We start from the raw sequence: 18,592 nt of genomic DNA, 5'->3' as shown, positions 1-18,592 counted from the left end.
TTGGGGCAGTTGTGGCGCAGTGAGTGTACACTGACGGAGACGTGATCTGGTTTCAGTGATGCGTTGCACGTGTGGTGCACAGCGCCAGATTCTGCACTTGTTGAAAACGCCGTGTACCCGCAATTTCCCGACTATTAGCTGTGACTTATACATTGATTTTGCAAAATTTCTTCCACAATGAGGTTAATACACGGGGCAGTTAATATGGTATTAATATGGTTTTGTTTCATTTATCTTGCATAAAACACTGTCCTGCGGGCCTGCGGCTTATACACAATGCGGCTTATATGCAGGAAATTACTGTAGTTTCGATAAACCGATAGCCGACGTGTCTCCCCCCCCCCCCCCCCCCCCCTGGACAGTCACTGGCCTTGTGTGACCCCGCCCAATATTTACTGGAGAAATTCAGCTGATATTTCCAGAACAATCCGACCCGAAGTGAGCCACGCGTCACTCATCACTCATCCACCCCTGATACCCCTGTCACACTGTATCCCGATACCACGCCGTCAGAGAAGAAAATGAATGGGTGACCTTGAGCGCCGGCATCAGCTCCAGGTCCAAGCGGGCTGCCAGCAGCGCAAGTCCCCTGGATGAGATGGGCCGGGATGGGCTGCCGCCAAATCCAGCTGGCCTGTGGTTGACACAGGAGACCCCATTCATCAGACCTGGAGGGTCGGCTCGGACAGTTTTTGATTATTAAGAGACCAAGGGTTTCACTCCGAGTACAGTTAAATCACTCCCCCCTCTCCCCATTAAATGAAAGGAGAGGAGAGGGGAGAAAAAAGAGAGGACTGAGAGAGCAGTCCTTTAGTCTGATGATCCTGTGGCATGGCCGCTTCCATCTTTGAAGCGTTATGCGATGGATGTATTTGCGCTGCCGTGCATTCTTTCAGTGAGCCCCATGTGAGATTGTTAGAGCTGGTTGTTTACATTATACTCAGACCGGGTTTTAAATAAAGCTTCCTGTTCTCAGAGGAGAGCTGACTCGGGCTCCGCTCCATTCTGAGCTCACTGAAAAGTCTGCGATGAAAAAGGTACACATGGATACAAAAGGCTCCATCTCACAAATGAGAGCAGGATCATTCCAGCTGTCTCAGCACATCCAGCATCAGATAATTCTTTCCCAATTAGTCGCAAGCCAAACCAAACGATGAAAACGATTGGCATAAATAAAACTTTAGCTCCTCACTCGACTCATCCATCAAGACAGTCACAAAATGCGCCCACGTCATTTAATATCCATTTATTATTTTAAATATATAATCTTTAAAAGGGTCTTTTCCAGACACAATGGTTTGTGAGGCTCATTCAAACATGATGTACTGCAAGTCTACATGAATGGAACATGCCAGTGCTTCTACTGAAATGTCTGGTGGGGACCTGCTTGTCACCAAACAACAAACCCATCACATATCTCATGTACAAAACGCAGGTAGTATGGTGCATTTAATCAAAATGCAATAAATAAATGTAGGTGTTGCAAATAATAACAACAGGCAATAGTACAAAAAAAACTATTTTTTGCAGTAGTTACAATATATTTGGAACAGTGACAGAACAGGCTATGATGTGTGATGTATCAATATACATGAAGGCACTTTGATTGGCCAGATAATCAAGTAAGTCTGGGTTCTCACTGTGTGCACAGAGCACCACTGAAGAGTCCATCAGAAATCTTTAGGCTACTTCACAGGTTTCATCTCTACATCAATTTGGGAACTCTTTGGTTGCTTCTAATTTTACAACATTTACGATGCAGGACCTATTATCTCACAAGTACATCCATTTTATTTGACATCTAAACAACATTCCAACCCCTTTCACATTCTAAAACTGTTACAGGTGAGAGTACGTACAACACATGGAATGCATCTGATAGATAAACGTGTGCGTCCAGACCGTTCTCGTTTTTTGAGATTGATTTAGTCTCACTACAACACCTATAGTTGATCATCAGTATATTTACATTGATTTCGTTTTTTTAAGGAGGAACAAAAAACATTTGCTTTCAGGATGAATCTCCCCTGGAACAGTTAGTCCGTTTCATCCCCCAAACCGCTCTTTCGCGATGTGTGTGTTTGTTTTTCAGAGTCTGTTCACTGTGCCTCGCCAACATGGCTGTGAGCTGGAGATCTGGTCGTCTTGGTGACAAAGTGAATGAAAATCCTCTTGTGTCCCATACAGTGAAGTTATCCATTTTGGTTAATGTGGACCATCTGTTGGTCTCAACACTCCATAAACTTCCCTTCGTTTAGGGTGTTGACAGTGTTGGTCTCAGGTTTTCCATGCGCTATCTTAATTTACCCCTAACGACCAAACGTTCCTCTTCAGTGGCTTTAAGTGTCTCTCTCTTTGTTCAACCGGTTAACTGTATTCAAATTTTCTCAACAGTTTTTCTAACAGTTTTGTTTTATTATCGTGTAAGATTTAAAGTGTTCCCTTCATTGCTCATCAAAAAGAAAAGGAAAAGAAGAAAAGAAAGAAAAAAAAATCGGTTGACTCGAGTGCTCCTTCACCTCCTTTCTACATGATTAATTGGTGTGGATAAGTTGTACTGTATGCACTGTAGTTGGTTCAGGAGTTCAGAAATGTATTGAAGCTGTGTTGTTTTTTTGTGTGTGCATGTGTGTGAGCGTGTGTGTGAGCGTGTGTGTGTGCGCGTGTGTGTGCGTGCGTGTGCTGATAAAAGAAAAGATAGCGCACTGGAGGTATGGAGTCTCCCATGAGCGAATGTTTCAGCACCCTGTGTGTGGAGTATGGCTCCCCCTCATCTGCTCCTTCTTTCCTCCCTCTTTTCCTGTGTTCTATACCCATCCTCCTCTCCTCCCTCTCCTCCTGTGTTCTGTACCCATCCTCCTCTCCTCTCTCTCCTCCTGTGTTCTGTGTTCTCTCCTCCTCCATGTCATACACACATTGCTCTAAATTATGGCCCCCTCTTCTCTCCTGTCCCTCATCGTGATACAGGTGAAGGACTCTGTAGTGGTGTCGGTGGTGTTTGTGTGTGTGTGTGTGCATGCGTGTGTGTGTGTGTGTGTGCATGCGTGTGTGTGTGTGTGTGTGTGTGTGTGTGTGTGTGTGCATGTCTGCCTTTGTGCCTGGCTGAGGACTTCTTCTAAGGTCTCCTTCTCAGAATCTGTCACTTTGACAGGAGTTTAATGAGGGTAGACTTTATGTGTGTGTGTGTGTGTGTGTGTGTGTGTGTCTCAGACTCTCCTTGGTGAAGATGTGTATGTGATGGTGATGTCATCCTGCGCTGAGCCTGGATTTGTGTGTTTTTGTGTGTGTGTGTGCCACCAAAGTACACGCTCACCTTGGTGAAGGTGTGTGTGTGTGTGGGTGATGTTGGACCCATCGTCATCAGGTACTTAGCCTCGGCACGTGAGTGTATGTCCGTGACACCTGTGAATGTGTGTGTGTATGTTTGTCTCAGCCCAGGCTCTCCTTGATGGTGGAGGTAGTAGACCCATCGTCCTGAGATAGTTTGCCTCGGCGCGTGAGTGTGTGTGTGTGTGTGTGTGTGTGTGTCTGATCTCAGTACAGGCTCTCCTTGATGGTGGAGGTAGACCCATCGTCCTGAGATAGTTTGCCTCGGCGCGTGAGTGTGTGTGTGTGTGTGTGTGTGTGTGTGTCTGATCTCAGTACAGGCTCTCCTTGATGGTGGAGGTAGACCCATCGTCCTGAGATAGTTTGCCTTGGCGCGTGAGTGTGTGTGTGTGTGTGTGTGTGTGTGTGTGTCTGATCTCAGTACAGGCTCTCCTTGGTGGTGGAGGTGTGTGTGGCGGTGGAGTCGTCGGGCAGCGAGCCGCGGCGGGCGGAGCGCGAGCGACAGCGCAGGAGGGCCTGCAGCTCCCGCGACACGCTGCTGGAGAAGGCCGTGTAGATCCAGGGGTTGGTGCACGAGTTCAGGCTGGCCAACAGCATCAGGATGGTGAAGGCCACCCCTGCAGGTCAGAGAACACACACGCACGCACGCACACACACACACACACACACAAACGCGCACACACACACACACACACACATGTACACGCACACACACATGCACACGCACACACACATATGCACACACACACAGACACACACACAGACACACACATACGCACACACGCACACAACACACAAACACACACACACAAACAAACGCGCACACACACACAAAAACACACACACGCACACACACAGACTCTGTTACACACTTGGTCCACTAATGAAGACTGTTAATCCCTCTCCTCTCAACACTTCTGTTGCTCTTCTGCAGCAATGTGATCTGATCACGCAAGAGAAACATAATGCAAAGTTGCACGGGAAGCTTTGACCCTGACCTTGATTATTTCAAGTCTGGCTACAGGTTGGGGCTTTTTTTGTGTGTGTGTGTTGTTGTTGGTCACGACTCCTCGGTTCCGACTCTATCAGTATGCACTGTAGCGCGGGCGGCGCTCTCTGGCTAGATGCACGGAATGGCTTTAGACAAGCAGATAGACATCAGAGCGGAGGACACAGTGTTCCCTCCTGATAGCGAGGGGGGAACGCAAACGCAGACCTCACAAAACCAAAAAGGTATCAACCTGAGCTGCCTGTGTGTGTGCTCCGACGTAGGGGTATTTTGCCCGGGTAATTTGGTTAAGGGAGCAAGCAGGCAGGGCATACACAGGGGGTATAATCAGAGGTTTATGGGCTGTGCTGTGTGCTAGGGCCAAATGCATAAACAGCCGTATGTGTCAATAGAGAGGGATTTGTCCCGAGTAAATGGCCTGATTAGCACACAATTTTCTGTGGCAGCCATCCGTTTCAAATCTGTGAAATTGCAATGATCAAGCCCAGCAGAGTGTTGGTTCGGTTTCAGAAGTTTTACGGCTCCAAGAAATTAGGAATTTATAGTGTCTCTCTCTCGACGCATAAATTCAAATGGCTGAACATGATAAACAAACAAAGAGCGTGCCAGAGAGGAAATGAATAAAGGAAAATGGTGTAAAGCGCAATGAGTAATACATGACACATAATGGGTTCACAACCCCCCCTGACATAAATCTGCACAGGAGCAGGGGGGAGCATGGGGGCGGGGGGGGACAGGGGGGGAGAGAATGTGTGTGTTTGTATGAGTTGTCAGTGTGTGAGAGAGAGTGAGAGAGAGAGAGAGAGAGAGAGAGATGATGAGAAAAGGGCAAAGAAATGAGAAATGGAAAAAGGAAAGGATGTTAAACAGATGAAAGTAATTTCACAGTTTAGGCTAGTGGTGGTGCAGTGCTGCTGGAACATCAGCCTCTGGCCAGAGCAGTGAGGAGAAGCAACAGGGGGAAACAAACAGATTATTTATTAGGACGGGGGGGGAGGGGGGGGGGGCATGAGGGTCTACTCTGACATGACTAATGGCACAGCTGCACCCCTGTGCCTTCAGTTCAGTCCAGTCTGGTCCAGTGCTCAGTGTGGTTCTGGTCCCTTCGTACCAGAACCACACGGTAAAAATATCAACCCACTTCATGTGACACGGTAGAGAGAGAGAGAGCACCTGGACACTACGTTGACAATGAGACTCTTAAATCTTCCACAAAAAAAAGGGGTCTGAGAAAAGCACTTGTTTTGGAATGCACTCCTCCTCGGCGACCGTGATTAACCTCACAGGCAATTAGATGTTCTACCTCTCCGTGGTATGTCACCCTCCACGAACTGTGGCCCGCGGCGTCTCTAAGCATCTCGCAATGCATTTCAGATGTGTGGAAAAGCCTTACTGGAAGTACTGGAACACCCCTCGGGGGTTTTACCGCATGTCTTTTTTTTTTTTTTTTTTTTTTTAAATCTCATTGCCCCTCACATTTCCAAGTGCTTATTTTCCCAGTTTACCAGCTACATTTCAAATACTTTTTTTAATCTTGATTATTACATTTATATATATATTATTTATGAAAAAATAAATATATACATATATTCTTTTTATTATTAGCATTATGTTTATTATATTTTCAGTATCACACAGCTTTCTATGAAACGCCCCACCACTGCCCTGTGCATAGAAATGCAGGCATATGTAATTCAGCAGGTGCCAAACACCAGCCTGATGAAGGTGCCTGTGGTACCTGACGAAGACCTGAGTGGTCGAAACGTTTTACCCTTACATTGGGGGCATGTAAGACAATGTGCAGATATCTTTTTGTCTTTCTTCCTGCCTGTGGCATATCACAACATCATATGAACTCATTTCCCCTTGGATCTGATCTACCCTCCCATCCCTGCCTGGACCTTACCTTGGATGGGTGCGTTGGGGTCCCAGGCTGCCCACAGCTGCACGATGAAGAAGGGTGACCAGCAGATGGTGTAGACCAGCACGATGACCAGCGTCATGCGCACCGTCTTACACGGCCCTGGAGATGCTGGGCGGCGGCGGGCTGAGGGGCGCCTGGGCGGCGAAGGGCGAGCCGCTGCCCACACTGTAGCGCGACGGGAAGGAGGCGTTGAGGGGGCTGCGGTCGCAGGAGAAGGAGCCCCCGTAGCAGCCGGCCTCGCTGCAGGCGGGCGGCCCGTGCTCCTGGTGGTGGTTGTAAACAGAGTGACTGACTGGCCCCGCCGTGGAGCTGGAATGGTTCTGATTGGTGGGGAGGACGTCGGGCGTGCTGTGGTTGCCGTGGGAGCAGGGCGGCAGGGTGACGTCGCTGGGGCACTGGCCGTACTGGCTGTCCGAACAAATGCAGTCGTAGCAGTCCGACGTATTGTCCATCGGATAGTCATTACAGTTTGGGTGGCATAGGTGGCTGTTTTCACTTTTCTGGAGAGGGTAGCCTCCTCCTCCTCCTCCTCCTCCTCCTCCTCCTCCTCCTCCTCCTCCTCCTCCTCTCCGCTCCCTGGGTCTGTGGCCTGCTCTTCCTCTCATTCGATCGTCCTCCGTTTTGACCGTCTGGAGGCCGAAGAACACAGCGTTCTTCTTGAGGTCGGCTGTCACAACCCTCTCTGATTTTAGGTAAATGTTGTCATGGATCTCTCTGAATATTCGCACCTAGAAGTGAAAGAAATAGTACAGGACATAAACAAAAACAACACACAACATAGAAACAACATCTCACAACATAGAACACAAACAACAAATCACTATCTTAATAGCCCTTTGACATAAAAAAATATGTTTTTTCTCCAAGTACTAGTGAACTGAAATCCTTACTTACAACATACAGCTCGAGTCTAAAATAAGGTGACCTGTCGAGCACCTTTAGACAGCTGACTCTGTAAAAATAATCTGAAAGAACTCGGTTCCCACCAAAAGCAGGAAACGAATGGAAAAAAGCTCAGAGTAGAAAAAAACCCCACCACTGCCATTATCTTTACCATAATGCACATTTAGATAGCGATCAGAGGGTAGATCGGGTTCACCTCCAAATATATCTGAAAGGAAAGTGCTCAATCTACAGCACATGGAAGTACGCTTGGTTGGTTGGACCAGCCTGCCTTTCCACCGCCCCCCCATCCCTCCCCCCTCCCTTCTGGTTTGCCGTTTTACGTGGCGCCTCAGATATCAGACATCAATTAGTGGTGAGAAATATCTGGACACGAGAATATCTGTCCCTAAATAGAAGCGCCGTGACCAGAACGTCCCAGCTCAGATCAGAATGTCGACCGTCTCTGGGCTGCCCTCTCAACCCCCCCCCACCCCCACCCTCATGCGCCTGTAGGGAGAAAAAGCCCCTGTGTGTGTGTGTGAGGTAATCAGTACTTCCCTCTCCCCTCTAAATCAAAGGCAAACACCATCAAGCGCACCGTCTCCTTATATGGTGCTGTGGTATTACGCGTGCTAAAGAGGAACTTCCCACTCAAATTTCACACCTCTCACGCCAGCCATTACTCCCAGGCCACCAGCGAGTGTCCTCCTGATCTCTCCGCATCGCTGAGAAGAGCCATACAGTACATACAGTATGGAGGGATGGAGAGAGAGAGAAAAACTCTTTTGGGAGAATTACATAATGTATGTAACATACGCTGGAGACAGCCTCGTGACTGCAGACACAGGTAGACATGTGTGTGTGGCTTACCCCGCCATACAGTACACTCTTATTTCCCCAGAGTTGACAGACGCTTTCTTCAGGAGATAATGGAGAGCCCGAGAGGGGGAGGGGGGCTCTGCGACTTACCTGGCAAACAGTGATGATGAAAGCAGGAAACACAAACACGGCCAAGGTCATCCAGGTGACGTAGGCCTTGAGGCCCCAGGGCTCAATGAAGTGGGCCCAGCATTCGAAATCCCCCGGCGCCAGCTCCGACTTGGAGAAAATGAACACCTGGGAAGGACAGGAGAGGAGAGGAGAGGAGAGGAGAGGAGGGAAGAAGAGAGAAAGGGGAGAAGAGAAGAGGATAGGAGAGGAGAGAAGAGGAGAGGAGAGGAGAGGAGGAGGGAAGAAGAAAGAAAGGGGAGAAGAGAAGAGAAGAAAAGAGAAGAGGAGAGGAGAGAAGAGGAGGGGAGAGGAGAGGAGAGGAGAGGAATGTTCAGGGCCTCTCCAAGTATCAGCTGCATTGACGTGCTGACCTCTACAACCTGCCACCAACTGCCTCTGCCACCAACCACTAGTGCAACACAATGCACATAACCAGCATAGCGTCCTACGGCAAAGCCTGCCTCTTTGAAGGAGTATACAATATACACTACTGTGCAAATGTATTTCTATTTCACCTAAGTCTGAACCAAGGCGGTGTGTGTGTGTGTGTGTGTGTGTGTCTGTGAGATGGTCCAGTATTGGCACCTGTGGTATGCTGAAGATGAGGGCCAGCGCCCAGGCCACCATGACGGGGGTGTTGCAGCGGGACACGGCCCCCCCGCGGTACGCCTGCAGCGGGCAGCAGATGGCGTAGTGGCGGTCCACCGTCATGGCCACGATCATGTACGAGGAGGCGAACATGCCCACGATCTGCAGGTACTTGACCAGGCGGCAGAGCGCGTCGGGCCCCTGGAAGCGCTCGGTGATGTCCCACACCAGCTGGGGAAGCACCTGGAAAAAACACCAGAGGCTTCAGCTCTTATCTGGACAACAACCTGTTCCAGCACTCCTGAGGCCCAAAGGTCAAGGGTCACTTCCGGGTCACTTCCCCACCCTTCCATGCTTGGGGTGCCTCTCAACATCTCTCCTCGATCCTCGATGCTCGATCCTCGAGGGGCGTTCCCACTGATCTTTACTAACACTGGATAGACTATCCCATTGTTGCCGATCCATCATTCTTTATGTAGATCAGTGAGGATCGAGGCCCGAGGAGAGAGGGAGGATGTATAAAAGATCAAATGAGAGGCACCCTACGTCTACAACTCATATGAACCACATCTGTGAAAACCTCTGTACCATTAAGACACTTCACAGTGTTTTTTAAACTGTAATGAGCACACAACGTCTCCCACTCATTTGAATTGGAACCAAGGGAATATGGGAGAGTTTGGGGAGACAGTCATTTCCTGTGTATTAGCCACATCGTGTATAAGCTGCAGGACAGTGTTTTATGCAGGTTTAAAGAAACAAAACCATATTAATACTACAGTATATTAACTGCCCCCGTGTATTAACCTTATAGCTGAAGAAATATTGCAAAATCAATGTATGAGCCGCGGCTGATAGTTGGGGAATTACGGTATGTCTTCACTTTGGTCAGCAGCAAGAACATCAGCTGTAAAAAGCTACCCAAGGCCGAGGGTATAAGGGCAACATTAACATAATGTAACATAATGTAACCCCGCTGATATGTACGGTTTTGCCTACCACTCTGCCTACCACTCCAGTTGTAAACAAACGGTCACATGACATTAAGGCATTATGACGTTCGTGGATGCAAAACCTTAATAAGGGCTGTCTCACCTGGCAGAAGGCCACCACCAGGTCAGCCAGGCACAGGTTGACCATGAAGACGTGCATGGGCGCGTTGTGCTTGCGCCGGCGCAGCAGCACCCACAGCACGAAGCTGTTGCCCAGCGTGGTGAGCGCCAGCACCAGGCCCAGCACGCCGATCTCGGCCCGCGCCAGGTACGGGTCCCGCTGCCGCGCCGGGGCCGGCGTGCCCAGCAGGGGGCTCCCCGTGGCGTTCTCAGGGAAGAGCCAGAAGTAGGAGGACCCCCCGCCGCCGCCGCCACCATAGGTGCCGTTGGGACCGGGCCCCGGGAACAGGGCGGACGTGAGGTTGACCCATCCCGACGTGGTCGCCGCTGCGGCCACTGCTGCTGCCGCTGCTGCTACCGGGGCAGAGGAGGACTGAGCCAGCCCGTCCCAAGCTGCCACCCCAGAGACGGCCTCCATGCCTAGGGCAGGGAGAGAGGAGAGAGACCACAGGACTCAGAGTACGGAACAAATGTCACATTCTCGAGGCCAATTAGTGTTACAGCACAGACACATTAAAAAAACACAACAGTACACACGCACATCGGTCCCAACATCGATGGCAGTCACAGTATACACAAACACTGACTGTTAGACACAAACATAAACACAACAATAAATAGAATACAGTAAAAAAAGAGTAGTGACTCCGAGTATGAGATCGAGCCCTTATTACTACTGATCCAAAACACTCCTGACCCATGGAGCGCCATGTCACAGCAATCAGTGCGTTGTCCACTCTCATTATCTGTTCTTAGGGAGATTATCCTCAATTGACTTATGATTTGAGGGTCAATAGCAAAGTCTCTCTCTCCGTTCTTCTCTCTCTCTCTCTCCTCTCTCTGTCTTTGTCCATCCTCATCATATCACCCTCTCTTTTGGGTTCAGTTCAGTTCTCGATCCCAAGTGCCTTTTCTCTGGCATGGGTATTGTTTTGTGTGGAGAAGCGGAGACTAATATTAATGCAAGCTACCCCTCTGGCCAACAAAACAAGCTGAGAGAAAGGGGTGGAGTGAAGGGGGGCTGTCAAAACACCATCCAGAATTGCAAACAAGACAAATTGGATTAAACGGATCAGATTTCATTTTGTGTTGTGTTGAGTCTAAAGGTATAATCTCTTCACTTTGAAACAGCATATCACTCTTTTGGAAAAAAAGAAAAGAAAAAAAAAGATCCATTTAGATATTATATGTTTCCATAATTTTAACGTACTTCTCCATAACATTTCAAGCTAAGTAAATGGCTTTTGGTATGTAATCAGTCAAGCAATCACTCTTGTGTACTTAAGTGCAGTTTGACTTGTACTGGAGGAAGTGAAATGCATGTGGGTTTTGCCAGGGGGTTAGGAGGGGGGGGCGGGGGGGCCTCATTCCAAACATACAGGCATGGTGCAGTTAAATCCCATCTCTCAAGTCTGCTGATTACTCCATGAGAGGGTATCAGGCGGAGAAGTCGCCCATGGTTTTTATGTAACTGCCCCACAATTAGGCCGCCATGTCCGCCTCTCTTTTGACGCAAGTCCCGCTCACAGTTTGTTTTCCTTTCCATACTTTCCACAGGCCGGTTTGACAGAACCTTCTTCTATCCCACCCTACTCAATCACCCACTTCACCTTCTCTCTCTCTCTCTTAATCTCTCTCTCATCCCTTGCTTACCCCCGTACATTCCACTCTCTCTTTTTTTTACCCCCTTTCTTTCTTCACTCACTCAGACCCCCCTCTACCCCCTCCCCCCCCCCCTGCAATCACCCTTTCCTTGATCCCAATAAAATGCAGCTTATTTTGTTGGCCATACAAATAAATATCAGCAAAGTAAATAAAATCGGAATGAGTAAAACTGACAATTACGGGAACATGGGAGTCATGGGATATGGGCCTCTGTCTTTCTTAAATAAATACATCTACCAGGGGATGGATGGAGTGTCCAATGATGAAGGGGGGACAAAAGAAGAGAGAGGAGAAGGAAAAGAAAACAGGCAAACAGGCAAAGCATAGCAGCAGAGAAGAAGCATGATGCCCTTATAAGACTGAGGTGAGTGATAGACAGAAGAAAAATAAGGAACAGGTGCACATTTCTCTCTGTCTGGCACTGGGAGAGATATGGGGAGTAGTGCTCAGGTTCAGGTGTCTGCTTGCATTGTGGCCTCTCTCTCTCTCTGTGTGTGTGTGTGTGTGTGTGTGTGTGTGTGTGTGTGTGTGTGTGTGTGTGTGTGTGAGAGAGAATCACATGTCTGTAGGCTAAGTGGAAAGGTGCTGTCGTGTGATGCCTCAGCTGAGAATTTGTGCTGGAATAAAAGTCCTGGTGCTGGTGTGCCAGAGAAACGCCTCTTGATTCATATTTCAGCCTCCATAATCACGCCAGTGCTGTTGCCTCATCGCTCATGCCACAGCCGGGGGCCATCATGCACTATCACTAAAGAACACACTTATGAAAATAAGGAGAAAAGTGCGATATCCTGGCACTATCCTGGCTCTCAAAAAAAACATGTTCAGCTGCAGTGAGTGCTGGACGCTGTCTGTGGTAGGCGAGCCTCCTGTACCACCACCACCTCCCTCTCCCCTCCCTCCCTCCCTCCCTCCCTCCCTCCTTCGCTCTCTCTTCTCCTCCACTCTGCTGGACGCTGTCTGTGGTAGGCGAGCCTCCTGTATCACCACCACCTCCCTCTCCCCTCCCTCCCTCCTTCGCTCTCTCTTCTCCTCCACTCTCTCTATCTATCTCTCCATCTTAAATCAATGCGCGGGCTCTTGATGGAGCCGCTGCCCCCTGTGTAATAGGGTGGTCTCTCGGGGCGCCGCAGGGTCACTCGGCGCCAATGTGCTGCGTCGGCACCTCACGGCCGCGCGTGCCGGGGGGGGGGGGGGGGGGGGGGGGGGCGGCCGGCGGAGGTCAGGGATCATCGCCAGCGCCAGGTAAGCCGGCACGTGCGCCGGCAGGGGCGGTCAATCACGCACCGCGCAGCATCCTCTGGCCCTCCCCGTGACAGCTGCCGAGCTGATGTTTATAAAATGAAGCTGAGTGGCCGACCCCCCCCCCCCCTCCCCTCTCTCCTCCGATAAATCACCGCGGGAAGCTTGGCCTTCATATTCCCACATGGCACCGCCATTTAGTTTAGCTAAGCAGTGTGAAGGTTATCGGCTGTGTATATGCGGTAAGTCATCATGCAAACCCATCTGGGGTCCTAGCATGAAGCAACTGGTTATTAAAGAAACAGGTCCACAAAATATCAGATAGCATTTCAGAGGTCGCGCCCCTATATTCTGAAAGTTTCAAGACATATAGGAGAATGAGATCGCATACAAAAAAAACACATACATGGACATCCACTAAAAATGATAAGCTCTTGGTCCTCTCTTGACTGCTTATATAATTTTATAAATAAAGCAACACCAATAAAGATAATACATCGAATGATGCTAGTGTAACCTAGAATCAATCATAAAACCAATTCTATAACTCATATATTTGGAGGTGATACTGTTCTCATGGCCTGGCAATGCAACGTGCACCATTGTGACCTTTCCTCTCAGTAACAGTTACATGTTTTAGAGGTTCATAAACATGGCTGAAAACACTTGGCTACGGGGGTGACTTACATACATCGTAAAAATGCCTTGCCTGGAGCCAGAGATAACCTTGGGATTATTGTCCATAAAGCCCCATATGATTTCAAACCATTGGGTTTTAATGAAGCCCTCTCAGATGTACCGAGTTGTTTATCTTGCCTGATAAACACTATTTCAAATGTGTCAGCCATCCAAAATCCCTCATATATCCTTCTATGGAATTCAACATTCATTGCAGAAAATGTCTCACCCAGAATCAATTATGCTGTCCTGGTAAAACAGGAGTCTCATTCTCCTGACTTGACCAATTCTCCTTGGGGTCATGTCAACACTACCAGCCTCGCTGTGAAATCCCTTGACTCACAGGTTTTGTGTTACATGTCATCCTATTATCCCAGCTTCCCGCCACTGTGGCTGTCTTAATGAAGGCTTGATATAGCGCAGGCAGAACAGACACGGGACTGTCTGACACCAAACGTAAAAGCCCTTCAAAGCTGAAGATGGGCATCCTATCTGGAAAGTACAAATGACTCAACATTTTAGAATGCCGTGGTGTGTGCTGTGTGATTTTCATCTACGCACATGTGAAATGAAATCACACAATTTATCTGATCAGAGGAATCAATGATCTATTAGTTATGAGTAAGAAGAAAATAAATAAAGAATACTCTTGGGAAAGAATAAATCTAATTGATGTGACATTTCCAGGAAGTAACAATTTTTCTTTGTGATTTCAAGAAGAAAATATTCATTCTAATAATCTCCTCTATAAATCCTAACATGAAGTCAAAGAGCTGGACTGGTCTACTTAACATATCAAGACCCATCCCTCTTGTGTCAGTCCTGGGACAAATGAGACTTTACTCTGGTACTACAGTCAGTACGGCCTGTTTATCCTTCTCTATTTTTTCTTTGTTCCTTTGAGATTTCCACCTCTCTCTCTCTCCGGATCTGAGAGTGTGTTATGAGGTTGCCCCCACATTCAGTCTCTACCTGGAAGCCTGGCATCTGTTAGGTGATTTATAGAGGCAAGAAATCCTCCCTTCCCCTATTCACAGTAGATACTGAAATATCTGTCTGACCAACAGACACTCTTTTGCTCTCTGCTCTCTCTCTTCCTCTCTCACACTCACAATTTCTCCCTCTCTTTCTCTCTTTCTCACTCTGTCATTCACTTGTTCTCTTCCTCCATTTTCCACTCACATAATTCTGGGAACTGAAACCAGTTTAGAACACCCAGGAGATGTCCTGGTTGCTTTTTCCACAATGCAGAATCTGTGAGTATTACCGTATGTAAATTATGGGTCTATGCCTGTGATGCATAAATATTTAGCCCTTAATTTCCCTGAGCCACTCTTGCAGCTGTTGTCTATTTTTTTTCCATTGTTCTTCATTTTCAAATTTGTGGCCGGGACTTTTCAAAGTACCTCATAATGTATGGTAATCATCAAATTAAAGCCTTTTTATCTTTCTCCCTTCCTGGGCTTTTTCAATGAGAGGACTTGCACACCATCACAATACTTTCCGCCTGCCTAGAGGTAATCAAATTTTCTACACTGCAAAATAGAATTCCGCTCCAAACTTACTGTTGGCACCTTTTTTTCACAAGTCTTAAAGTATACCATTCAGTAACAGAGTGCACATTCCACTACAAACTAAGAAACGTGTCTAATTTCCCTACTGTAGTTCCTGCATCGGAAAAAATGCAAAAAGAGTTCCGAAAATAATTCCTCTGTTACTTAAATAGTTGCTGTGGTGGAAACGCCTGCTCCTGTTCACAACATGCCTGGGTATGGGGATGTGGGTCTCATGACTGTTACATAAGAGTGTTGGCAGAGCCACACAAGCACCTCACAAATAGGGTAATACTATACAGAAAGACTAGCCTAACATACAAAACGATTAGATGAACTGGCCAATTACTGCTCTGTTGCAGCACTACACATTATTAAGCAACTTATGTTGAGCTAAAATTCTTTTATTTCATTAAATAAAACAAATGTGTGTTTGCCATATACTGTACAACTCTGTTTTCCAACCAGTTTAACAGATTTGTAATGGACTTGCAAAATCTGCTGAAATGTGAACATTTCTTCCAAAAAAAAAGCTTTTATTACACATACAGTAGGCCTATAAGCTTTTTAAAAGACACAATATACACAATTGAAAAATACTGAATATCACCTCCTTCAACTAGGCTACTATCATATAAAATATTGCTATATAAATCAGTTTAAGATAGCCTAAATACATTTAGCTTCTCAAGGAAATCAGTGATAGGCTATTCCTAATGCTAGATCAAGGCAGACAACACAATACGAGGTAGTCAATAATTGAGATTAAATGTCATCACAAATTCCGAGAAAGAAAAAGGCTTTTTAATCAAGTCTTTAGATTTTGTCTGTCAGTGTGCTATCTCTTTGCTCTGATCTCTGTCTGCACCTTTATGTCCCTCTTCTGTTCACTGTCCCTCATTTTCTCTCCACTCTCCTTCTCGACTCGCTGTCGCAGACGTATTCAGCCATGTGCCCCTGGAGTCGCCCCATTACAGTAGAGCGAAACAAAGACGATCGAGTGCACAGGGTAACGGGAGTTGGAGAAAGCGATTGCTGCCCAACTGTATAGCGTCTCTCGGCGTCTACCACCTGTCACCCATACCCTGCCGTTCCCGTAGTCACAACAAGTAAGTGGACGTACCGGAAGACGTGCCAATGCGTGATTCATGAACAACAGCATGCATGGAGTTATAAAAGGTCGTGCGGTCAAAGGAAAAACACAGGCTCGAAAATGAAAATGCCCAGTATCGTTATCGTTGTTTGGCAGGGTTTTGAATTAAGTGGGGGAGTATAGGCTTGTGATTATGGGATGGAAGGTAGACCAAAACCTTCTGAAGATTCAGTATCTGTGAACTGGTATTTGAACTAGGCTACTGTCAGCTGAAGTTGATAAGTAGCTAAGTTATTTGGAGAGACTACGCTGCGCACACGCATCTTCAGACACGAAATAAATTGCACATGCAGACACACGGATCAGTATGGAGCCCCGAAGAGACATGTTAGGAAATTGTTATATGAGGTGGGGATTTGTTTTTGAGTACTTAGTGTTCCCTCGTAATAGTTTTGTGTCCCCTGACAATACTTTTGAGGGAATGCAAAACTATTTGCATTAATAAAATAAAAAATAAAAATCCCCACCTCAATACATCAATAAAACAAATTCCACCGTGTCACTTCACGGGCTTCGTAAAGATGGGGGTATTGTCAGTCGTAATTTTATGCTATTCAATTATGTTAGGCTACCTACTAGTCAACTTTTACGTGTATTTTTGGTCTGTTCAAATTTGGTTACAGCCAAGTCTGAACTCATGTGCAGCCTTGTTGGAGAGCTTGTATCCAAATACTTTTGTATTTAGAACCCACAACAACATTCCCTCAGCTGTCACAACATGTGGAACAGCTGTCAGTATCCGTGCTGTTGTTACGATCGTCTCTGATGGATGTGACGTAGTCTATTGGAATCATGCTGTGTCAGTGAAATAGAGGGGAGAAACTGTTTTTTTTTGTTATAAAAAAATTAGCATGCAGTGCTGACAATGCTGCCTGCTCTCTATCTAGCCTTGCCCAGCACAATGGTTTATTTACATACAAATTAATTAATCAGCGCGGCTGCAAGTGACTCATCGCACTCCTCGGTCCGTGTCCTGCTCTAAGTCCAGGAGGTTGATGAACATTTTAAGTGCCATGACTCATGCCCACGCGCACCCACGGTCTATTTTGATAGCTGACACTTTCAGATATTCACCTCTCCGTCTAACTTGCTGTCTTTATTAACGAAAGGCACTCGTAAGAAACCCTATCAATAACATTTAATCTTTCTAAGGGACATAGATTGCAATCCACAACAGCAAGTTGTGAGATTTATAGCGATATACAGTATCCTTTTGGCACTCACTCCAACAATCCTTTAGATTGTAATCACTGTGGATACGCCCCATTACATGTCCCAATGCGGTTGGTTTGCGCGCTCGCCCGTATTTGACAGGTGCTGCTTGCGCGTTGTTGCTTGGATCTAAACTGAGGGCTCTGGCCTTGAGCCACCACCCGATTGTTTATCTGAGGGCCATTTGTCCCACGGCAACATTCATAATGCGCTTGATTTGTCAACAACCTTTGCTGACTTGGCCAAGGGCACAGTCACCTCACCCACAGCAGTCAAGGCAACTGTTCAACAATGACCAGTCGATTTTTTCATCAGAATTTTCCATAGAATTCAGAGGTGGTGGTTGGAGGGGGGGGGGGGGGGGGGGGGCAATCATAGTATCGGCTATTCAGAAGCGTGAAATGACAAATAGTGGATCATTCTGATATAGATATTTAGAGTGGGACAATAAAACCAAATAGCACTTGTATTCAGTTGGCAAGATCATTAGACTAAGGTCAGTCACCTGCGGGAGCGGACACTGTTTACAGTCCAGTGTGCCAGGGGAGTGTCTCATTAGCTGTGCTGATATAGTTGCATTGTGTTCAATGGTGGAGGTTACAGAGCTGATCAGCACTCCATTGGATTTTCTCGGGCTCTTGTCAATGTAGTCGACCCCAATCTGCATCAGCCCATGGCCGGCCAATCAATTTCTGTCCGTTTGCCAGAGGATCTCATGCTACTCGAGGTGTATTGGCCGCCTTCACGCCTAAATGATCCAATTTGTGGCGTCGCCCCTCTCTGGCTCTTGCCTGCGAGCGGTGGCAGGCGGTGCAGCACGCGGGCGGGTGGTGTGATTTACTGTGTGTATAATGAACACATCATCAGTATGTGCTGCACGAGGGACTCGTAAATCTACCTGGGCCCATTATACCATCAGAAAACATCAGAGGATCTGCTGCTGTTACAAAGGACATTTGACTAAGGAGTGTGGGGAGCGTGGACAAATAGACACGGGGACACACGGGCACATGAACACGCACATGCACACTCGCTCGCACACACTCACTCGCACACACTCACTCGCACACACACACACACACACACACACACACACACACACACACACACAAACACACACACACACACACACACATCTACCAGTATACACACTTGCATGATACTCACACACACATTACTACCATATTATAAGTTTCTTTATGTGTGACGCCTGACTACCTCTGCCAGAGTGATGGGAGTGTGGTTGGTTGTGCATCC

At 47.3% G+C, this 18,592-nt stretch overlaps 1 protein-coding gene across 1 annotated transcript in view; it reads right to left on the bottom strand.

Annotated features, from left to right (window-relative positions):
* Positions 1 to 1,240: 1,240 nt before the first annotated feature.
* LOC134087639 (vasopressin V2 receptor-like) overlaps positions 1,241 to 18,592 on the bottom strand; it is an 18,476-nt gene continuing 1,124 nt past the window's right edge. Inside the window, 6 exon segments of the mRNA XM_062541255.1 lie at positions 1,241 to 3,944; positions 6,243 to 6,352; positions 6,354 to 6,988; positions 8,115 to 8,261; positions 8,721 to 8,966; positions 9,819 to 10,255. Of these exon segments, the coding sequence (XP_062397239.1) occupies positions 3,745 to 3,944; positions 6,243 to 6,352; positions 6,354 to 6,988; positions 8,115 to 8,261; positions 8,721 to 8,966; positions 9,819 to 10,253 (1,773 nt within the window). The 5' untranslated portion in view covers positions 10,254 to 10,255 and the 3' untranslated portion in view covers positions 1,241 to 3,744.

Source organism: Sardina pilchardus, chromosome 7 (assembly GCF_963854185.1).
Source record: "Sardina pilchardus chromosome 7, fSarPil1.1, whole genome shotgun sequence".
Classification (NCBI taxonomy): domain Eukaryota; kingdom Metazoa; phylum Chordata; class Actinopteri; order Clupeiformes; family Clupeidae; genus Sardina; species Sardina pilchardus.
The sequence above is the reverse complement of the archived record's forward strand: the minus strand, read 5'-3'. Positions and strand labels throughout refer to the sequence as shown.